Source organism: Rattus norvegicus, chromosome X, assembly GCF_036323735.1.
Source record: "Rattus norvegicus strain BN/NHsdMcwi chromosome X, GRCr8, whole genome shotgun sequence".
In the NCBI taxonomy this organism is placed as follows: Eukaryota; Metazoa; Chordata; class Mammalia; order Rodentia; family Muridae; genus Rattus; species Rattus norvegicus.
This window is the reverse complement of record NC_086039.1, coordinates 17,221,020-17,244,574: the sequence shown is the minus strand read 5'-3', so window position 1 is coordinate 17,244,574 and position 23,555 is coordinate 17,221,020. Positions and strand designations below refer to the sequence as shown.

General features: G+C 47.3%; 1 protein-coding gene and 1 long non-coding RNA gene across 7 annotated transcripts; one reads left to right on the top strand and one right to left on the bottom strand.

Annotated features, from left to right (window-relative positions):
- Positions 1-201: 201 nt before the first annotated feature.
- Hdac6 (histone deacetylase 6) lies at positions 202-22,037 on the bottom strand. Of its 6 annotated transcripts, none has more exons than NM_001427029.1 (29): positions 21,155-21,400; positions 20,704-20,823; positions 20,485-20,613; positions 20,275-20,363; positions 18,208-18,292; positions 18,074-18,114; positions 17,150-17,246; positions 16,899-16,996; positions 15,605-15,709; positions 15,425-15,493; positions 9,858-9,984; positions 9,699-9,764; positions 9,547-9,606; positions 9,380-9,469; positions 8,159-8,265; positions 8,002-8,069; positions 7,640-7,808; positions 7,424-7,552; positions 7,093-7,261; positions 6,745-6,878; positions 6,106-6,174; positions 5,798-5,990; positions 4,050-4,199; positions 2,142-2,316; positions 1,540-2,042; positions 1,354-1,455; positions 1,089-1,235; positions 865-993; positions 202-610 (listed from the first exon to the last, which is right to left on the bottom strand). In NM_001427029.1, exons 2-29 carry the CDS (start codon positions 20,791-20,793, stop codon positions 542-544), a joined length of 3,459 nt encoding a protein of 1,152 aa, NP_001413958.1. In that variant the 5' UTR covers positions 20,794-20,823; positions 21,155-21,400; the 3' UTR covers positions 202-541. The 6 variants fall into 6 exon arrangements, with proteins under 6 accessions (NP_001413958.1, NP_001413957.1, XP_038956396.1 ...); NM_001427028.1 differs by having other exon boundaries at positions 21,230-21,400; XM_039100468.2 differs by lacking the exon at positions 21,155-21,400 and adding an exon at positions 21,891-22,037 and having other exon boundaries at positions 208-610.
- Positions 20,860-22,061, top strand: LOC134484178 (uncharacterized). Its single transcript, XR_010061646.1, has 2 exons — positions 20,860-21,067; positions 21,651-22,061. It is a non-coding gene; the product is annotated as an uncharacterized LOC134484178 (long non-coding RNA).
- Positions 22,062-23,555: the final 1,494 nt, after the last annotated feature.

The window sequence follows — 23,555 nt, the reverse complement described above, 5'->3', positions numbered from 1 at the left end:
CATTTTCTCACAAATTCTATTTAATCTCCAGCACAGCCAATCTGGCTGCTTGCTTCAATTTTAGTTAATTTTTTGTTGGGCGGGGGGAGAAGGCATGGATAGCCAGAGAGTTCAGTTGATGAAGACCTCTGCTTTCTTCTCTCCTGCCCTCCCTCCCCCAGTTGTGCTGGAATGACAGGGTTTTCAAAATAAAAGGCTTTCTTCAGGTTTTGTAACAACTTCAACTTTATTAAATATGCAGGCCTGCCACCACTGCCACTTGTCTCCTTCAACATCATCCTTGTGATCTCAGCTCCTTCCTAGGGCTACTAAGTTGTCCCTCTTCCCATCTGGGTAGAACGGTCATGCAGGCAGTGGGCAGGGGCACATCTAAAACCAAACATTAGAGTCCTCTGAAAAGGATTTGCACTTAAATAAGCACCTTGCAAAGGATATTCAAGACGGGTCAAAGTGAGGCCACCCCATCCAAGGTACAGACTGCAGTGAGCTAAGCTGCTCTGTGTGGGGCCTCAGAAGGTAAACAGGCAGCATGGTCTGGGATTTACTGCAAGTGCGGCATGCCCTCCCCAAACTTGTTCTGGTGGGCAGCGTTCTTCACATCTTGGAGATCCTGAGGGAAGAAGCAAGGACAAGGTAGGTCAAAGTGAGGATGGCTCTATTTCAGCCACAAAGAGGCTGTCACTATGGTGGTAGCAGTAGCTTTCTACTACTGCTTCTCCTAGACCACCCTATCCCCTCCTACAAATATCCACGGGGCAGCCGAGCAAAGGATTCTGTGTTCTCCTCTCACCAAATAATAGAAGGGATATGGACGGAGGAGGCCAGGCTCACTGTGCATGGCTTAAAAACCTGGCCCAGGCTCACCTCGTGGTGGACATAGGCCTGACAGAGGTAACACCAGGTAGACAGGTCAACACAGCTGAGGACCAGAGGGTGTTCAGAGGCTTCATGGTGGCAGACCATATGGGCATTGACATAGCGACTGCAGTACACCTGAGGTTGGAAAGGGATTGTCACAGGTTGCTTGGTACCAGCTGAAGTTTGCTGCTGGGCCAACCTCTACCCAATACCCTTCTTTTGTTCCATACCTGATAACAAGTCAGACACACCCAGTTCTCCTGAACCGATCCACAGGTCTTACAAGGTTGGGACACATCTAGGCCTGCTGCAGGAATGGGGCACACCGCCATCAAGTGGGGACACCAGGATAGTGGAGTCACGGCATAAAATACATCCTAGAGTAGGTAGGGAGATGAGTAAGGCAAGGAGTCTCCCTCCCCATTACATATATACTCACTCCTATGTGGAGGCATGAATGGACGAGCAGTAGTAGCAGGCTCTCCCTGAGCTCACCTGGGTATTAAAGTCCCCAAATCCTTGTGTCAGCATCAAGCTGTTCATGTCCTGACCTCCAGCTGCTTCTCCTAGTAGGCCCTCCTCGGATTCTTGGACTTCCTGGAAACACAGAAGGAAAAGATGTATCTGAGAAAGCTCAGTGCTCAGCCCTTCTAGCAGCTTCCCAGGTTTGGTGGGCTTTACCTGAGCTTCACTGCTTAGCTCCAAAGTGCTGGAAAGCCCAAGCTCGGGGGACTGCTGGGCTGCGGCTCCGTGCAGAGGTGAAGCTCCTGTGGTCTGCTTGCTGGCATTTGAGGATGGAGAAGTTCCGAATGACTCAGTTTCTCCTGAAGCCTCCTCCCCTGACGTGGTCTGGTTAGCTGAGTTTTCTGTAGCTGCTACTGAAGCACACTGGTCAGTTGTGGCACCTCCCACAGTGTCCTTTGAGGTGGCCAGATCCAGTGTAGTTCCCTTAGCAGCTTGTTCTGAGGACTGGCCCTGGGCGAGCAATGCCTTAGCTGTCTTTGCTTTAGCCTGGCCTAGAGTCGACTCTTTTGTAGGTAATGCCGCTGTGGGCTTCCTCATGCCTGCTTCGAGAACCTTTCCTTTTGGTGTGGTCATTCCCTTAGCGGACACAGGACTAGCTGACTGGGGCAGCTTCTTGATGACAAGCCTAGAACTAGAGCGTTCTTCCTTGTCTTCCATCTCTGAAACAATGGAGAGGACACATAAGTGTGGCTGCCACTCCCTTCTGACCGCTACTCTTCCCCTGCTCTTTGAGTTCCCTCGTTCTCAGGTCCACTTACTCATTAACCGCAAACTGCGCCAGTATTTGCGATGCACTTGGATGACCTCACTGATTGAAGCCAGGGCTCCTGACTGGGGAGGTCGGAGCGAAGTAAGCTGGGGTGGTGGGTCTCCAAGGAGGGAATGGGTGCAGGCAGCCATAGATTCAGAGATGGATGTCAAGTTGTAGCCACCCTTTGTAAAGTAGAGCAAAGGGTTCCATGATGGCTCATCAGGGAACTTGGAGGGTTAGATATCCTGACTCTTCAATTAGCTCTCTTCCTGTTTCTAGAATGTAGGCTAGTACCAGGAACACATGAGTGTAACGCATTTGTAGAAGGGCAGAATTTACTGTGTGAGGTGGCTTGCGGGGGATGTAAATGGTGGCTGTCATGTGCAAGATGACAATGAGATCAGAGTATTGATAGATAAGAGCTCACATTTATTGTTTGCTCTGAGCTAGACCCTATTTTAAGTCCTTTATGCATGGTAACCCAGTCCTCACAGTGCCGGTGATCAATGTGTGTGGCTGTCCTCCCATGTCCAAGAACTGCTGGCCTCACAGCATAGAAAGCACATAATTGACCCACACCAAAGCTAAGGGCAGATCTCAAAAAGGCCCTGTTGTGACCTGGGATAAAACAACTAATCTTCTCTCTTTATGATCCCCTATCTTGAATTTCTTTGTACTCATTAGAAACCTGTTTCTACTCATTTTACACGTAAGGAAATCAAGGCTCGGGCTGGAGAGATGGCTCAGCGGTTAAGAGCTCTGTGTTCTTCCCGAGGTCCTGAGTTCAACTCCCAGCAACCACATGGTGGCTCACAACCATCTGTAATGGGATCTGATGCCCTCTTCTGGTGTGTAAGTGTATATGCAGGCAGAACTCTATACATAATAAATAAAGAAATCTTTTTAAAAAAAAAAAAAGAAACCAAGGCTCAGTCAGAGAAGGGAGATGACTTGCATGAAGGTCACAACAGTTGAGGAAGCAGTGCTGGGCTGACAAAATAGTCCATGTTGTTGCTAGCATCACCATGGAACTGATCCTAGGCCCTTGGTACATGCCATACAAGTTCCACCACTGAATGACTGGTTCCTCACACTAGCTGAACTTCTCAACCACCACCTGAGCCTTTCATAAGCAGTCCTGGGCAAACTGGAAGTAGGACTTCTTGTAAGCCACTGAGCTGCTCTGTGACTTACTGTCCTCATCTATGAAAACAGCACCCAAGCTTGCTGAGTGTTAAGTTGATGTCTGAAAGATGTAACGGTGGAAGATAGGGCGTCTTTACAGGAATGGCGCCACCATTAGCTAGTGCCATCTGTAGGATCAGGAACCATGCATAAGGGGAGGGGTACCCGTCACAAAAGCTCACTGAATTTACTTGGTCTCTCTAACATGTTAGGAACAATTCGGATGATGGTGAAAACCAGAGCACCAGAGACAGATGTTCAAGTCTCAGCTCTGCCATTACAAATGGGTGACCTCAGGCTAGTTACTGATTTGTCTTGATGGGGAAGGCTTTTTGAAACAGGGTTTCATGTAGCCCAGGCTGATCTCAAACTTGATAGGTAGCTGAGGATGACCCTGATCCTCCTGCCTCTTCCTCTTCCTCTTCCTCCTCCCAAGTGCTGGAATGATAGGTATGTGTCACTGCAACCAGCTAGTTGATGATGAGAGGAAGAAGAGTTAAACAGACTTCACCTCGCAGTGCTGTTTTGTCAAGCACACTTGTAAGACACAAAGTCCAGAGAAGCCTACTTTGCATATAGGTGGATGCTCAGCCAAGTTCCTAATTAAAATCTCATTTGGGACAACCATCCCAGCTACATCTGTATTCAAAGGAGATGTTAAGAAACTGTCTGAGTGACAAACTCTTCCAAACTGCCCTCCCGCCATGGGAAGGGACCTCAAGAGAGTTACCTCCAGAATAAGAATAATACGGCCACCAGCAAGGCCCATCAGCAGGTGGGTGAGGTGGGCATAACCCTCAGGTGTCACTTGGCAGCCTCCCAGTGGGTCCCCTTGGGCAGCATCAAAGCCAGCTGATATCAGCACCAGCTCTGGGTTAAACTGCAGTAAGGAAAAAAGAGAAGATGGCCTGAAGGCTTGGGGAAGCAATAAGTGATGAGAACAAAGGCACATGACACATTGACACATCGGAATGCAAGACAAAACCCAGAGGGTTCGAGACCAGAGATCTGAAAAGCAGCTGCAGAAGACAAGGTCACAAGGAGAAACAGACATCGCCAGCCTGGGAAGAGACAAGAGTATACCTGCCAGAAACTCAAGACCCTGGGAGAGGCTGGAGAGATGGCTCGGTGGTTAAGAGCACTGGCTGGTCTTCCAGAGGTCCTGAGTTCAACTCCCAGCACCCACATGGTAGTTGACAACTGTCTTACTCCAGTCTCCAGGGGATCAGATGCCCTTTTCTGGCTTTTCTTTTTTTTTTTCCCGGAGCTAGGGACCGAACCCAGGGCCTTGCACTTGCTAGGCAAGCGCTCTACCACTGAGCTAAATCCCCAACCCCTTTTCTGGCTTTTCTGGCTTCCATAGGCATGAAGCACACATGTGATACAAATATATATGCAGGCAAAACATGCATACATATAACATAAATAAATGTTAAAATCTCTTGGGAGACACTATAAATTGACAGAAGAGGGCATGATACAGAATCATGAGATAGATATGGCTCACAGAGAGAAAGAGACATGGAGACTCAGAAGGCAGGAGATAGTGCCAAGAGAAACAGAGACAGAGACATAACCTCTCTCACATACAAGAGTAAATATGGGACACACATGCACATGATACAGGCTTTTATACACACAGACTATAGACTAATAAAAGTGTCGTATACCTCCACTCCCAACCACACAGTTCCATACTGACAGGGCTGCAAATCCCACCACTTACACATATGTGCACTTGGTTTCTCACGGGGACAATAATACACAGCCACCCCTGCACAGGGCAATGATACACTTACTATGACCACAGTGCCAATGGTTACAGACACGCTGTTCACACCCACAGGAGGGCATGCCCAATCACTTATAAGCAGTTACACTGACACAGAAAGGGTGGACAGAGTTGTGTCCTCACTGCAGTATCAGTCACACACATGCCATTGCCTTGTCCTCAGGTCACACCAGGTCACCCCTGAGTCAAAGCAGCCAGAGAGACCCATATACAGACATGCAGACCTGGTTAGACGGAGACAGATGAAGATGACACCTACTTCCCACATTCAGAGAATCTTTCTCAGGCTATCACAAGACAGATGCATTCAATGACAGAGAATATCACACACAGAAAGGAGATGACAGCAACTATGTAACATTGTACACGTGTATGTCTTTGACACGGTTCCACAAGGGCATCTTTTAGGGATACTCTTACAGCCATGCACTCAGGATAGCAGACAGATTCAGAAGGCACACACATGCATATATACACATAGCCAAGACAGTTGGTCACATATAAAATGTCAGAGAAAGGCCATTTACAAGCATGTGCATGGGCAGACATATACATAAGGCCATCACCCCTGTCCCCTGTCTCAACAGCCATCATATGATTAGTCACCTGGTAGTCAAACACAAATGTCAAGGAGGCAGATGTGTGCTGCCACTTACAGCCTTGTCATATAATGAGCCGAGCCTTACCTCATAGGCGATGGGAAGTACCAGCCGATGCCACGTAGCCAGGTAATCAGCATCCCCCATGCGGGGCCCATTCCAGGGCACATTGACAGTGAAGCCTGTACCTGCAGCTCGCCCTACTTGGCTACTGGCACCCTCATCCCCCATGGGGAAGAAAGTACCACGGTCATACCGGTGCAGGGACACGTATAATACACTGCCAGGGAGAGGGTGGGAGGAGAAAGGGGCCACAGCAGGTTAGGGCTATGAGCATGGTCGCAGGATGCCTCACCCTCTGGTACCATCCTCTTGCCCACAGCTCCATCACTCACCTGGGGTCTTCCTCAAATATGTGCTGAGTTCCATTCCCATGGTGAACATCCCAATCCACGATTAGGATCCTGGGGAGGGAGAGAGCTCTTTTAGCAGCTTGGGACACTTAGGCCTAGGAGTGGACCACTGCTGGCTAGGGTCCTCAGAAGCATTTGTTGCTGGGTAACAGGACCATGGAGATAATGAGAAAGCATTGCTATTATTGTAAGAATGAAGGTCCAACCTTGGTTTCCTGAACCTATGGGGCTGAACAAGAATTGAGGTTAGGCCCTAGATTTTTCTAGGGACTGAATAGGGAATAGGGTCCCAGGCCTGGTTGGCTAAGGGTCACATGGCAAATCCTAGGCCTTTTGGAGTAAGTACTAGGAGCCCAGGCCTGGGTTCTGTTGGGATAACCTGTTAGGGAACAGGAATGCTGGTGTGATAGCCTGGATCCCAGTTTATTAAGCACCTAGATGCCATGATTGATGCCTTAACACACCCATCCTGGCTCTTTTGTAGTCAAGCGCTGCTGAGTGGACCCTTGCTTGCTTCTGTCTAAGTTCCCAGGGGTGACCATAGGTCTACCAAGGAAGACTAAGGAGTAGCCAGGTCACTGTAAAGATCAGGTTTTAGGGTGTCTGGGGGGCGGGCCTTACCTCAGGGCACGTCCAGCAATGACTTGGGCATGGCGAGCAGCTACAGCTACAGAATTGAAAAAGCAGAAACCACAAGCAGCATCTGGCTCCGCATGGTGTCCTGGAGGGCGCACTATTGCAATGCCATTCAAAACCTGTAGAGAGGAGCAGGGAGACTGTATCTCTGGCCCTCACTCTCTTCTTCTCTTTCTCCTGACTACCAGTCACTAGGCCATTCACCCTCTCAGCAGACTCTCCTACTGCCTGTGCTCTCCTAAGTGGCAGCAGGTGGTCCCTCTTTCTATTGTCTCAGGACCTCATTTCCTCAACTAAACTGCACCGGCAGGCAGAGAAGACAGATGGACGCACCTCTCCTGAAAGCACGGCTTCCACCAGGCGGCAGGCAGCGCCTGTGGCAAGCTGTGCGCAGGCAAAGGTGCTGGGGCAGATGTAGATGGACTCAAAGTTGGCACCTTCACGGTGCAGATCCCGAGTTTTCATCTTTTCTGTGGCCCGAAGACGTTCCACATACTCCGCACTGAAGATAGAGGAACAAGAGTTACTGGCTCGTCCCCACAGAAGAACGGTGGGGACCCTGTTACCTAGGTAACAGGGTCTCCCATCTTGGAGAGTCCTAGGCTCTACTCCTAGCACTTCCCTCGAGTCCTACAGCTGGCCCGCTGCTAGCATGGGGTCTGACCTGTGGCACGTAAGGAGTTCAGAATCCAGGGCAGGCCGAGCAGGTAGGATGAGACAGCGTGCTGCAAGGCCCACCTCCTCCAGGTGACACATGATGCGTAGGATGCGCTGAGGTGTCTCAGGATGATGACTAGTAGTGGGAGAAAGCAGAACCAAGGGTTTAGGGACTGAGGAGAGCGAGTCAAGCACCACTTAACCCAGCCTTCTGAGCACATACTTGTCCCACAGGTTGCAGTGACTCATCATTCTTTCGTCATAGACCAGCCCAGTGCGGTTCTGGAGCAGTGGCCATGTATCCATTGGTAGAGCAGTGGCCTCCCAGTGGCCTTCCTCCTCTTCATCCTCTAGCATGTCTCCTTCCACTTCATCTTCATCCTGGGGCTCAACTATAAAGAGGGGACTCAGATCACCCTACTTCCTGAACCTGGATCCCGGCACCACACTCTGAGACAAAAAGTGGCCAGGACAAAAGCCCTGAAATTCACACAGCCCTTTCCAACAAGGCAACAAGAGGAGATCTGAAAGACAATACCCTCCAATAGCTCATTCTAATGGTGATCACGGCCATCCACCACTTACCTGATCTCTCAAGGACTTCCCAGAAGGGTTCAAGGGCTTCTAGAGTGCAGGAGATAGAAGTCTGGGCGCTGGGGATGAAGGAAGCAGAAATATGACTAAACTACCCCTCCCAGCAGGCAGAAAGGGCTTCCCTTTCCCCTGCTCCCCCGAGGCTCACCTTGCACAAGGTGCAACAGGGGACTCCAACATGGGGCAAGGATCTCCAAGAAGGGTGTGGAGTGAGCCACTGACGCCCTTAGCCAAGGCATGGAGGTTATAGCCACCCTAGGGAAGGAGTTGTTGGGGGAGGCAAGCAGAGGGCCAGATATTACCAGGGAGAGATACTGAGAATAGTAACAATATTTGGGTGCATCCTATGTCAATCAATAAGAAATTTAGAGAATGACTTCATTTAATTCATGATAAATGAATGGAAAGTGATTATTACTATTATCATGTTGCTGACTTGACATAAGGGGAGCAGAGGCACAAAGAGTTTATGAAGTGGTAAGGCTGAACCAAGAAATCAGTTTTAAAAAAAAAATCCCAGGCTGGAGCTGGAGAGATGGTTCAGTGGTTAAGAGCACTGACTGCTCTTCCAGAGGTCCTGAGTTCAATTCCCAGCAACCACATGGTGGCTCACAGCCATCTGTAATGAGATCTGATGCCCTCTTCTGATGTGTCTGAAGACAGTTATAGTGTACTCACATACATAAATAAATAAATCCTAAAAAAAAATCACGTTAATTATTTACTTTATGAAGTTTTTACCTCCATGTAATATATATGTATATGTGTATATATGTTTGAGCCTGAGGGATCTCCTGGCACTGGAGTTATGGGTAGCTGTGAGCCACCATGCTAGGAAACAAACCCAGGTCCTCTGCAAGAGCAAGTGCTGTCAACAAGTGAGCTATCTTTTCAGTCCTGAGGAACTCCTTACATACATGAAAGCTCTTGTTTTTAGTGGTCCCGAGAATGGAACCCTTATAATATAGTAGCTAAGTATTCTACCTTTTAACTCCATCCCCTAGGCCCCAAAGATCTGTTCTTAAGCCTTCATGTGGGGGTTGGGGATTTAGCTCAGCGGTAGAGCACTTGCCTAGCGAGCACAAGGCCCTGGGTTCGGTCCCCAGCTCCGGAAAAAAAAAAGCAAAAAAAAAAAAAAAAGCCTTCATGTGGGCCAGTGAGATGAATCAGAGGATCAGAGGGCTTGCCACCAAGCCTGAGTTCAATCCCCCAAAAGAATCTACATGGTAAAAGGAGAGAACCAACCCCTCCATGTTGTCTTCTGACCACACCAGAGTGTGCCCACGCACACATATATACAAGAAATAAACAAATACAAAAGCCCCAAGCTCTTTGGTATCTCGGGGTTAGATAAAGGTGAGTTACTCACCTCCAGAGACAGAATCAACTTGCCTCCTGCCAAACCCATAAGGAAATGGGTCAGGTGGGCAAATCCTGCTGGAGTGGCAGACATCTCTCCCTAAGGGGACATAAGAATGACATGAAGCTCAGTGTACCCCCCTTTGTCTGCCTAACACCCCAGAGAACCTGCCTTACCTTGGGGTCTCCATGGAGGGCATCAAATCCAGCGGCCACCAGGACCAGTTGAGGCTGAAACTGAGGAAGGGGTCAAACTAAGTGAGAACAGCTGCCTTCATGGATCAACCCTCAGTGTTACCCCTACCCCAAATCCCCCAAATCTCCCGGACCTCAAAGGCAACTGGCAGCAGGATGTGCAGGAAAGCAGCAATGTAGTCGGCATCCCGCATCCCCACCTGCAGACACAGAAACGCGATGTAATAGTCAGTCATCTCTCTGGAGCCTCTGGGAAAGCAGGCTAGGCTCAGTTTATGGGAGCAGAAACTTACTTGGTTCCAAGGTACATTGATGGTATATCCTTGGCCTTGGCCAAAGCCTGTAGTGGACCAGTTAGAAGCCTTAAGGTGGGGCCAGAACCGACCATGCTCATAGCGGTGGATGGAGAAATAGAGTACACTAGAGGCAGAGAAAAGAAACATTGAGGGATCAACTAGCTTGTGTTAACCCAATCCCCAGCACAGAAAAGAACATGAAAATTGAAGGGTCAAGTGTAGGACTCTTGACCTACAGCTGCAGGGACTGGTTCAACAAGTTGCTTTTACAGCTACTCAATTCATTCTCTTATAAGTTTTTCTTTTTTTAAAAGGAATTATTTATTTTATTTATATGAGTACACTGTAGCTGTCTTCAGACACACCAGAAGAGGGCATCAGATCCCATTACAGATGGTTGTGGTTGCCTGGAATTGAACTCAGGACCTCTGGAAGAGCAGTCAGTCTTCTTTTTTTTTTCTTTTTTTGGAGCTGGGGACCCAGGGCCTTGCGCTTGCTAGGCAAGCGCTCTACCACTGAGCTAAATCCCCAACCCCGCAGTCAGTCTTCTTAACCACTGAGCCATCTCTCCAGCCCCATCGCATACATTTTTTCTAATTCTCAATCTATACTCATAATTTTTCCATTAGTTTACCCTTCCATTCACTTACCAACTTCTTCATTTTCTCATTAATTCTCCCATTTTTTCTACATTTTCACTGATCTCCCACCAGAGCCCTTCTGTTAGTATCTACCCAATTTCAGACTCAAGTCTAAGGTCTCAAGAGCTACTGAGTCCACCCAAGGACTTGGGCAATGCTGACCTTGTGAAAAACTCTTAGGTAATGTCTTCTCATATCCACCCCCCAAGTGCTATTATCCCAGGGTAATAACAATATTGGCTCCTGGGCGTCCACAGAGGTCCTGGGAGAACGTAAATGCAGAAGCCAGTGAGAGCTGTAAGAGTCTCGAGGCCATGATAGGGAACCTAGTGATTCCACTGAAAGAAATGGACAGATGCAGAGGCTAGAAGTGAGGAAAGATAGGACTCAGTTTTGTGTGTGGTGCTAAAGGAAAGGATCTTGTCTAAGGCTGCTATGACTCAGTTATGACAGTCCTTCTTCCTTAATACGTCACAAAGCCACCTCTACTACTTCTATTTCATAGATGAGAAAATGTCCACAGCAGTGAGAGGGACCAACATACGAAACTGAAATTGAAATGACATAATGGGCAGGTTCTGGCAGGTTCAAACTGAGAGGAGATACACAGACACACAGACACACAGACACACAGACACACACACACACACACATCGTTCTGGGTAAAGAGTCATGATGAATAGGTCCTAGCTAAGAAGGCGTGGTCTTCATATTGAGTCTAAAAGGCAAGATGTACAGACTCCAACAGAAAGCACAGGAGAGGGGCTGGGGATTTAGCTCAGTGGTAGAGCGCTTACCTAGGAAGCACAAGGCCCTGGGTTCGGTCCCCAGCTCCGAAAAAAAGAACCAAAAAAAAAAAAAAAAAAAGAAAGCACAGGAGACAGTTTTGGGCAGTGGTAGGTAATTCTGTTTTGAGTGAAAAAAAATCTTTCACTTGTTTGTCCATCTATCTATCCAGTTAACATCTTGCTGATCAACTATACCCTGCTTGTTCCAATACTCTAAGGATCCCCTCTCCTTTCTGTGGGAAATGAAAAAGTAGTCGTAAGCAGAGACTCTAGACTAATTCAACAGAGACATCTTCATATATGTTGATAATATACCTGTGAAATTTAAAAGATACAAAAAAGATTCTTAAAAGTCTTGGAATTGGGGCTAGAGAGGTGGCTCAGTGGTTAAGAGCACTGACTGCTCTTCCAGAGGTCCTGAGTTCAAATCCCAGCAACCACATGGTGGCTCATAACCATCTGTAATGGGATCCGATGCCCTCTTCTGGTGTGTCTGAAGACAGCTACAGTGTACTTATATACATAAAATAAATATTAAAAGTCTTGGAATTGGGGAATGAAATTCCTGTACAAAGCTCGAGTCTTGAATGGATAAAGTCTGATTTTTCTGTTTTGGTTTTGATATGGGGTCTCTCTATTATGTAGCTCTGCCTGTTCTGGAACTTTCTATGTAGACTAGGCTGGCCTTGAACTCGTAAAGAACCACCATAGCCAGTCTGCAATTTTCTTGAGGGAATAACTAAGCAAAGACTTGAAGAAACCCAATCCCACAAGAGCTCTCAGTCAGAAACAGAAAAGCTAGCACTTTAATGGCATGCATTTGAGAGGCAGAGGCAGGTGGATGGATCTCTGTGAGTTTGAAGCCAGCTTGGTCTACAGAGCAAGTTCCAGGACAGCTTGGGCTACACAAAAACCCTTGTCTTAAAAACAAACAAACAAACAAACAAACAACAAACACCTAGCTCCCAAGGAAACTAGGTCTATAGAGCCCACAGAAGAGGATTTTACTTTTATTGATAATTTTTTGTAGTGCTATGTACTGAATTGAGGGCCTTACACAGATTAATAGATGTATAGGTATGCCCTAAGCATAGCCCTTCAGTTTGAGGTATAACCAGCCAAAGGAAGACATTTGAGGAAAAGCACCAGTATAAAATGAAGACCGAAGAAGACAATCAGCCTCAGAATGAAGAGACTTTAATGTGGAACTTTTTTTTCCCTAGACAGGGTTTCTTTGTGGAGACTTGGCTGTTCTAGAACTTACTGAGTAGAACAGGCTAGCCTTAAACTCAGAAAGATACACCTGTCTCTGCCTCCAGAGTGCTGCGATTAAAGGCTTGAATCATCGCCACCAGGATAAGGTGCTTCTAATTCTTACTCTATAAAAGCAAGGTCAGGAATGAGAGCGAATATAAAAACAAAAATGAAGATGCTTGTGCTGATAAAAAAAATAATGTCAGCTAGGGAAGGTGCCTAAGGGAAGAGGATCTCAAGTTAGAGGCGAACCTGGACTACAGAGAGGACTATCAGAGCCAGCTTACTCTATACCAGTAAGGCTGTATCTCAAACAAACAAACAAAAAATGTCAGAGTACAGAATTCAAACAGAATTATAGCCACCTCTCGGGAAACTGAGCACATGTAAAAACGTGATACAAAATATAAAATAAGCCACGGGCAGGTACCTGGAGAGATATCAACAGTTAAGAGGATAGTTTAGTTCTCCAGAGGACCTGAGTTTGATTCTCAGGACATACAGGACAGCTCGAAATTGTCTGTTAAGTCAAGTTCTAAGGAATCTGATGCCCGTTTTTGGTTCCCGAGGACACTAATCATGCACATGATGCAGACATATAGGCAAGCAAAATAGTATAGACTTTTTTTTTAAAATAAAGACTTATTTGTAAAAAGGCACGCAGGGGGTTGGGGATTTAGCTCAGTGGTACAGCGCTTGCCTAGCAAGCGCAAGGCCCTGGGTTCGGTCCCCAGCTCTGGAAAAAAAAAGTCATGCAGGGCTGGGGATGTAGCTCAGTTGGTAGAATGCATGTGGCCCTAGGTTTTATCTCTAGTGTCCTAAAAAGAAGGTCTGGTGACATGTGGGCTAATCCCAGAACATAGAAGGTAGAGTCAGTAGGAGCAGGAAGAAGTTCACAGTAAAAAACAAACAACCAGAAAACCTAGACCAGCCCTTTGGACTGAGGGTTTAGAGCAGAATGTCAGAACTGAAAAGAGAGAAGGGAAATAAAAATTAACTTAAAACTGTAAGAATAAAGTGGACTAGATGAGTGTTCACCTTACAAAATGTGTAGCAAAGAAACAAAAGGCCCATTTAGAGGAGGCAGACGTGGAAAAGCTCTTAGGCTCCCTGGCACCCAAGTGGGAGAGGCAGAGTTGAGACCCTATTGACTGAACCTCCAGCATGTAGACTCCATGGGCAGAAGGGAAGGAACTGTCATCCCAGACAGTTGTATACATTTCCTGGCCCTGGAGTGTCAAAGAGAAATACCTCCTGTCCCCCACTTAAAAACAATAGGTCACCAGAGTTAGAGGGTAGCCGGAGCCAGAGAGTCTCAAAAAAAAAAATCATAAAAGATCAACCTAGGAAGTGTAACATTTAACAGGAGTCCAAGAGAGCAGAGAAAATAACTATCAAAGCTCTAACATAAGGACTTCTGCAAAGACCGAAGAGAGGTATAAGGCAGCAGATATAAAATGTCACGCCACTGCTAAAGAGAAGCTAACCGAATCTAGAGTTGACATGGGATAGCAAATAGGAGAAAAAGAACTGACAGCCTTTCAGAGAGCAAGACAGACAACCCTGACACAAGGAGAAAAGACAAGTGTCATGTACCAAGGGCTGGAAAATACGGCCACAAGAGTGGAAAGATCTACTGGGGAAAAGGAGAGTCTACCTAATCAATTGGGTGAAAGGCCAAATACAACAACTACTCCTTATGACAGAAGGCCGCCTAGTGGCAAGGCCTCTTCTTCTGGAGGAAGGGTACACTGGTGCCCTTCTGGAGTAAAATTGGGCAGCATGTACCAGCCCTTATAGTATGTTGATCTGTCCGACTCAGCAAGCTCCGATTAGAAATTCATTGTAGATGCGGGCGGAGGTGGAACACGCTCTTAATCCCAGGACTCAAGAGGCAGAGGCAGGCAGAGCTCTGTGAGTTCTAGGTCAGCCTGGTCTACAGAGCAAATTCCAGTAGAGCCAAGGCTACATAGAGAAAACTCTTATCTCAGAAAAAAACAAATACAACAACAAAGAAATTCATTGCACAGACATAACCAGAGATGAAAATTATATATACTTACTTATATCAATATTTACAGTAGAATTGTCTATAATAGCAAAAACTAGGAGGTATCTTAAGTATTCCAGGAATAGTAATGAAATACTCTATAACCCTTTTTATTTGCTTGGTTTTTGAGATAGGGTTTCTCTGTGTAGCCTTGGCTGCCCCTGAACTCTCTCTGTAGCCCACGCTGGCCTCATCACAGGAATCCACCTGCCTCTGCCTCTCAAGTTCTGGGATGAAAGGTGTGTACCTCTCTTCACAGGGTTTACAAAGGATAAAATGCTTTTCTAGCACCAACGTAGTAACTGTGTCTCCAGTACACTGTTCTATGAGCTAGTTGCCAGTGAACATGTGAAAGAATATCCTATTGGTAGTATGTTATTAATAATAATAATGAGTATTTATATATGCATACCAACTGAGTCTATAACCTAAACTGTTGTTGGGGGTATGTTCATATGTCAATATGTATATTGACTAATTTTTAAGAATAGTTTGAAGTGTTGTCATAATTGAAAAAACAAAGCACTAATCTGAGGTCCCCTCCAGCTCAGGGGTAAATTGCTGAACAAGATATCCGAATATTAAGTCAAACCCCATGTCGTTCACTGCCTGACACTGTAACTTGTAAAGTTCAGTTTGACCATCTGTGAAATGGGAACACCACAGTTCCTGCTTCAGAGTGAAATTAATAGACAGCAGATGACAAGGAAATAGTACACTTCCAGGTTCCAGGACAACTGAGTATGAATGGCTTCCTAGCCCCTATGGCTGGGCCTGATGGTTAGCAGTACTTAAGAATCCAGTACTTAGGGTGGGACATGGGATATATACCTGGGGTCCTGGTCGAAGATGAACTGTGTTCCTTGACCATGGTGCACATCCCAGTCCACGATGAGAATCCTGTGAGCCGGCGAGAGGAGCAGGGGACTGAGTAAAATACAGAGGAACACCCTAACCCCAGCACCTCCCCATTCGATGCTACCCACATTCCATGTGTCGTTTGCTACTGACCTCTGAATGCGGTGCTTCTTTTGTGCATAGCGGGCAGCCACAGCCAGGTGGTTGAACATGCAATACCCATCCATAAGACTGCGCTGAGCATGGTGTCCAGGAGGCCTAGGCAGGAAACGGAAGGCTACAGACTCGGGAGGCTTCCTCCACAGAGACGGACTCTCCCATGTTCCCAATTCTTCTAGTAGAGAGTCTCTAAGACTGCTAGCAACTGAGTAACAACGCTCTCTCATCAAAGGAGAGCTAAACAGAACCACCAAAAGGTGCCTGCACACCCATTTGGCATTGTGACATATGCCTGTAATACTAACACTCAAAGAAAGAATTTGAAGTAGGAGGATCTATAGTTCAAGGCCTGCCTAGAATGTATAGCAAGCTCCAGTCTCAAAAATTAAAAAAAAAAAAAGAAGCTATCTGTGCATACTCTTTCATAGCCAGTCATTTTGCTACATAGGCTTAGCTGAGACCTATATAATAAAAAGTGCTATCCTTAGAAATGTGCCACTGGTATTTGCTATGGTATTTGAAGCAGCAAAGATAGAAGAAAACCAAACTCCCCACCAGCATGGGAGTGACTAACTTAAAAGTATGCACGATGGCATCTTACTCAGGTATAAGCCAAGTACTGTTAAGAGACAGCTTTCAAAGATGTCCAAATGGGTGTTTTTTTTTTTACTGCCCGTGGTGGTTAAAAAGGGACTGCAGGGGACAAAGGCTATCTTCTACGTTTTTATCAGTTCTAGGAAGTCAGCTGCAGCAAGATGTTCTGACCTTCCATGGGCAACAACGAAACAGAAAATGCCACCGGCTGAAGCTTCAGATGTCATGCAATGCTGGGTGCATCTGGATTTCAAGATGTTCCAGATATAGCCCCCTGAATCAATGAACTGTGGGACTTATTACTTACTAATTGAGTAAAACTACTGCTGAGAGGACACAGAAGTTACTGGTGACAATGGGCACCTTTCAGGAATCCACCAACACAGAGGAAAGAGAGTTTTATTGAACCCCCTTCGTGTCACTTGACTCTTCAACCACAGGAAGACACAGTACCCGAGTTAATACATTTTACATTTGGAAGACTTTTTTTTTAATATAGCCCAGGCTGGCCTCAAATTTATATAACTGACGCTAGCCCTGAACTCCCAAGCCTTCCTTTGACATCCACCTCCAAAATCCGGGTATTACAGATATGCACCTCTATATACCACTATGTGGAAATACTTTTTTTTTAATCCCTGCCCCGGATATACTTTTGAAAACATGTAAGAAGCCAAATGCTTAAGAGTCCTACCTGATGACGGCCATGCCATTCCGAATCTCAGCCCCCATAACTGCATCTACCAGCCTGAGGACAGAGCCTGTAGCTAGGCAGGCACATGAATATGAGTTCTGGAGACCATGGGAAACCAGAGAGAAAGAGTTAGAGAGAGGGAAAGCATTGCCCTATTCATTTAGCTTCTCATTCCCACAGTGAGGTTGGCATGGATACGGGAGATACCCCAGAGATGCTGCCACGCCCTGACCCCACAGTTCTCTCCATACCGGATGCAGATAAACGGAATCATAGGTGCCTGCAAGAACTCGAAGTTCTCCTTCATTCATGTACTGGGTTGTCTCCATCAGATCAATGTATTCCAGGCTGGAGACACAAGATAGAGGTTTTACAGCCCTGGTCCCTTTCCAGCCATACCTTCTACAACCAGAACTCTTGTCAAATCAGGCTTCCAGTCAGCCGAGGGGTTCAGCTGGGATTTAGGCTGCAGTCCCTGCTTCCTTTCTAGCCTCCCCCATCCCCAGTTATGTATTTAGTTCCCTGTTGAAAGACATCAACTTGTACTTCAAGGCCTCTGGCTATATAGTTACAGTTCTGTTGAATCTTCCTTTCCTCAGTCCTTCTCTTCCCTAGACTCACCCACTTTTTTGCCTCTTGGATCTCAGCTCATATATTCTCTCTGCCAAACTGGTTCTTCTGTGAGCCACACTGTACCAGGCTCCTTCCTTTGAGCTTCTTTAGTCCCCAGGACCCTCCTGGTCACTTTGACAAGTATCTAGCATCAGCCAATGAACCAGATTATAATGACACCAGCCCTTCACAGGTTTAAGATGCTGTCAGGTACCTGATACACACTGATCCCCCTGAAGGACTTAGATTTCTTTTCTTTAGGGGCTAGGAGGCTTTTTTTAGACAGGGTCTCATAAACCCAAGTTAAACCTGCTATGTAGCTGAGGCTATCTTGATTTCCTGATTCTCTTGTCTTCACATCCCAAGTGATGGATTGATTATAGGCATGTATCAACACACTTGGCTGGAACTTGGGTATTTTAGCCATGACGCAGATTCAGAGAGGCTCAGGGACTTGCTCAAGGCTGGCCACAGAGTCTATGGGATTCTCTCCTAAGCATTCAGTCTATCCAGGTTGGGCACGGGGATCCTCCTCCCTGTTCTATCAACTCCTATGTTTTCACCTGTGAACCAACATCAGTTCCTCCTTCTCGGCGAACCGGGCCTGGGGAGACACAAGGCAAACAGGCTAAAGTGCAGGCCATGCGTAGGTCCTGCCAGTTCCCCACCCACCCTTTGAAGGCTGTGGAGGAGTCACCTGAAAGGACACACAGCGGCCCAGGAGGCCCTCCAGGATCAGCTGCTCTTTGATGGCATGGAGCCGCTCAGGGTTTTCAGGGAAGCTGGGGAGGTGGAGAGGGGGATCACACAGATACACAGACAAAATGCTAGGGAGCACGTCTGCTCTTGTCCCATCTCCTACCCACCCTCCCATAGCTGCTCACCTCTTACCTGCAACATTAGCATTTCCTTACGTCTTCCACTACTTTCCTCCCTGCTAGCATTCATGCGGGTAGTGGGAAACTGCAGTCTGAGCTGTCTGCTCCATCACCTTTACCCGAACCGCCCCCTGCTTCTACACGGATTCCCCCAATAGCCCCTCCTTTACACTGCAGCCAGCCAGTGGTTAGGATTTTTACTCCTCAACACCCTTTTGTAGCTCTGACTCTGTTCCCAGTAAAGCCAAACTTTGCATCACACCTAGAAGGCCCTAAAAAATAAAGCTAGCCCCATCCCTATTCTGGTTCTTTCTAACCACACCCCTCCTCTTTCACCTTGTTTCCTGGGCTATGGTCCTTGGTCTGCAATTAAATCACATTCCCTTCAGCTAGACCTGAGGACTTCAACTGTCTTACATGTCTGGAATACTCTTTTCAGCGATGACTCATGGCTCAGTCCCTTAGCCTCCCCCCTCCGCCCCTTGTATCTTTACTCAAATGTTAGCACTACCTCCCCTAGCTATTGTATTCCAAAGGGAAGCACCCCTTCTACTCAAACTTTCCTCTCCCTCCCACCTGAATTCCTCTGCTCTAACACTGTAGAGGTCACCTCTTGACTACTTCTGAAGGCAACTTTGTTTACGGCTGTATCCTCAACAAATGTACCATAAAGAGAGCCTCTTGACATCGTGAGTTAGTTTCAGGTTAGGATAGGGGAGACGGCTACTATATTTGTAAATATCAGTGTAATGATTAACAAACGATGACGGAGGCTAGTAAAACAGCTAAGATCAGATGTGAGAAAGGTAGTGGCCAGTCAAAGGCTTCTGCGAGTCTCCATAGCTGTGAAAGTTGAAAGAGGAATCAGTCAAGGGTAAAGACCCAAGGCTAGAGGGCGCCTGGCATATTGAAAGAAGAGAAGGCGGCCAGTGTGAGTGAAGTGAACTGAAGCACACAAGGAAAGGCCTGGCTGAACAGGTCACAAAAGGTGACAGGGAGCCAAATCACGTGGAACCTTAGAGGCCAAGATAAAGAATTCCAATTTTACCTTAAGAGCAATGCTCTGGCCTTGAAGTATTTTAAGAAAGGAAATATCTCAAATGTATTTTTTTTTAGGTTTCAATGTGGAGGCTAGAAGCAGGGAACAAGTGGAAAGAAATCAGATAGTGAATATATTTTGAAGACAGAGCCAAAAAGAATAAATAGATTCTTTCGAGAAGTGTATTTCAGCATAAATGTCTCATTCTTTTTTTTTTTTTTGGTTTTTTTTTTTTTCGGAGCTGGGGACCGAACCCAGGGCCTTGCGCTTCCTAGGTAAGCGCTCTACCACTGAGCTAAATCCCCAGCCCCAAATGTCTCATTCTTAAAGAAGGCTCATGCTAGCTAGAGGCCAGGGCCCTCTAACAATCATTTCTAGCCAAGTGTAGTAGTTTATGCCTACAAATATCAGCACTCAAGTGGCTAAGACAGGAGGCTCATGGGAGGTTTGAGGCCGATGACTACATAATGAGTTCCAGGATAGCCCAGGGTACAGCGTCAGATTCTATCTCAAAGCAAAATTTTGCACGTGGATTTCCCAGTCATTTCGTCTTCATTGAACAGTTTATACCACTGTTGGGTGTTTAATGATCTCCCCTCATACTCACCAGTGAGCTGAGAAAGGTCTTTTCTATGTTGGTCACATATATCAGTAACTCTTGGCACACAGTATACACTCCGTTTATTGGCTTAAAAGAAAACCCTTTCCAGAATGATCCCCACTCCCTAAATCACCTGCTTCCAGACTACAGGCTCGAATAACAAAAGATTCACTCTTGTTTGTGGGAAGAAGGGGGCAATTGTGTAAATTTTATAGTTTGGGGACAATTTGGTGATCCCAGGCTCACCTGTCATCCCAAAGGCAGTGGAAGTCATTTAGCTGTTCATCAAATACCAATCCAGTACCAACTGGTACTCTTGTCTCAGAGTTCAGATCCTGCAGGGGAAAGAAATGAAACACAGATCCAATCAGAGGAAACACCTCACACCGTCCATGATGGGGAAAATCACTGTTTTGTTTGGTAAAGAAGGCCAAACTTCAGCCAGGCCTCGCTTACCAGCCCTTGAAGCCCAACGATTAGGTCTTCTTCAGCTGGTTGGCTGAGCTTCTTCATTTTGCCTTTCTTCTTTACCTCCGCTAGATTGGGGCTGGAGTGGGGTACAGCACCCTTCTTCCCACCACGCTTCTGCCAATCAGAGAGAAGAATCAGAAGACATGGATGGCTGGCTTCCCACCCCCCCTTCCACTCCCCAGCAGGGCTGGTCTGGGGCCTCACCAAGGTGGCGCTGGAGTCCTGAAGGGGCGATTGGGGATTGTGCCTACTCTTTCGCTGCCTGGTAGAAGAATCTTGGCCGGTGGAGGTCATGGCTGAAGAGCCTTTGCTCCTGGAACGGCTCTAGCAAAGGTGTCGTTGGTGGTGAGGCGGCTGCAGTGTCCAGAGGACCCCACATCACAGCTCCTTTCCAGGCCCCGCCCCCTATTCTAGAGCGCAGCCTTCACCCCGTTCCATTCCCGAGCCTTCTAAACCCCGCCCCCCCCAAGGCCATCTTCTCCTAGAGGAAACCTGGTCCGGTCCATTCCCCCTGGACCTCGCTGCTTTTACCCGATTCTTTCCTCATTTTGCCTATTCACTAAACGAGGTAAGCCCAGGCTCAGCCAGGCTCTTCTAAGGCCTGCCCTGTCCAGTCACCGCCCCCCACCCCTCCACTTCCCACATCCTTTCATACCTCTAATCTGCGCTCGGAACGCTTGGCTTCTGCAACCTGCCCGCTTCAGCCTAGCTCCCCAGATAAATCACCCACCTTTCTCGTCCGCCAGACCAGGCTGCCGCGGCCTCGGCAGCACCCTCAAAGACTCACTCAACTCCACCTCCTGTAGGGCCGAGCCCGCACCTTCCTCTCTCACAGATCTCGCCCCCAGCTTTCCCCTTTGCCCCGCTGCTCAGAGGACTGCCCCTTTCGAGCAGAATCCTTCAGACCCCACCCCCTTCCCAGACGCCTACCGTTTAACCAAGCTCCCTCAGCCGGTGGCAAGCCTCCGCCCAACTCCCGCCCAGCCATCCACGCCGGCCAATCGTTTTGTCCCTACTTACTGAGCACTGCCCCCTTTCCAAACTCCGCCCTTGACTCGCGCCGCCAAATTCCCGGCGACCTGTGTGGCCCCGGGCCCTCATCCCTTCTTTTCCATTGGGCTGAGCGTTTTAATTTACCCGCCCACCTCCAGCCCACAAAACTGATCTAGTCCGCCCACAACGCTTCGGGTGCAAACCACACCTCTCGCGAGCATGCCCGTGGAACCGGTCCTACTGCGCCTGCGTGGTGTTCTACTCCCAGGTTCGAGACCCGGATCTGCCCCTAGCGCTAACACGCTCCCCACTCCCCACCCCCGCATCCACCGCTGCTGTGGTTCGGATTGCTGCTGCCGCCATTCTCAATTCCAGGCTAGTCATCCTAGAAGACCTACGGATTCGCATCAGTTGTGTTGTGTGGAGCAAATCAAAGAAGCTAGGATGTTTGGAAGAGACGTCTGCTCCCAAGATTCCTGAGCTGCGTTTGGCGATGACGTAGCTCGCGCCAGCGGGTGACTAGTTCGAGATAAACGCTAATAATAGACTTTGGCTGGTGGCAACCCAAATGAGTGTGATGGTAAATGTTGATAATTTCCTGAGCTACTAGTCACTCCGATGGTATTCAAGAAGCAGCCCCAAATGTTAGCTATTAAGACTAGAAGGAGTCTCTGCGAGCTGGTGCAGGGGTGGGGCCTAAGTGGCTCAGTGTGTCAGAAAGCCTGACTTCTGTGAGGCAGTTTGCATTGTTAAGGCTGCTCTGTAGACAACACACAGAGGGACTTAGATTTAGATCTTGGCAGGTCACAGCTCTGTCCTCAGCTTCCTCTCCTGGAAAATTGAGATGCTAGTACCAAGATCAGAATGGATTTGCAAAGGACTGTTTCTCCTGAATGGGAGCTCAACCTACCTGTCCCCCTCTGAGTAATCAAACTAATAGCAAGTGGTAGACTGAGAAGGGAAAATTGTCCCTGTGACTCTTTGAGATGCCCATCCTGTGTCTAAGTATCTAAGTATCAGTCCCACAGGTGACCGAGTTGTCCTGATCTTCCCCCTCTTGAGGACACCATTTCCTAAGGAGCTTTCTGGCTGTGACCAGAAAGAAACCATCTGGGGTTCTGCATCACTGACTAGCAAGTAGAGTGACAGTCCCATAATCCAATAGCCAGACCCTTGGAACCTCTTGCAGATGCCAGTTTCAGCCCTCCACGTTCTCAGCACAACTTTTGTCTTAAGGGCAATCTAAATCTACACACACGAAAGAAAATAATACTACATAAAACATGCTGGGAGAGATTGAAGATCACTGTAGAACATGAAGTCCCATGTTCTTGTAGAGTCAGAAAAGGTCCCTGTACAACAGGGCCCAGTAAACTTTAAAAAAGCTCAGATTTCAAATAGTTTAGGCTTTGCAGCCACATTTAATCTTTGATACACTTCCTTTCTTTCTTAAAAAAAAAAAATCATGGGCTGGAGAGATGGCTCAGCGGTTAAGAGCAGTCTGCTCTTCCAGAGGTCCCAAGTTCAAATCCCAGCAACCACATGGTGGCTCACAACTGTCTGTAATGAGGTCTGATGCTCTCTTCTGGTGTGTCTGAAGACAGCTACAGTGTACTCATATGTAATAAATAAATAAATCTTTAAAAAAATCAAGCAACAACCATTTGTTCCAAAAATTATTTTTTGCTAAGTTTTTGAGACAGGGTCTCTCCATTAAGTCCCACCTGTCCTAGAACTCTGTAGACCAGGCTGGCCTCAAATTTAGAGATCCACCTGCCTCTGTCCCCTGAGTTCTGGATGAAAGACACGTGTCACCATGCAGAGCAGAGTTGACATATTATGCCTGTGTGTATATGTCAGAGCCTAAGGAGGCCAAGAAAGGACATGGGATCCTCCAGGAGGAGGAGTAAGAAGTGTTCATGAATCCTTTGATGTGAGTGCAAGGAATCTAGCACTGAGCCATTCTCTAGTCCAACAATTTAAAACAGTGCTTCTCAGCCTGTGGGTTGTGACCCCCTTGACAAACCTTTATCTCCAAAAATACTTACCTTACCATTCATAAC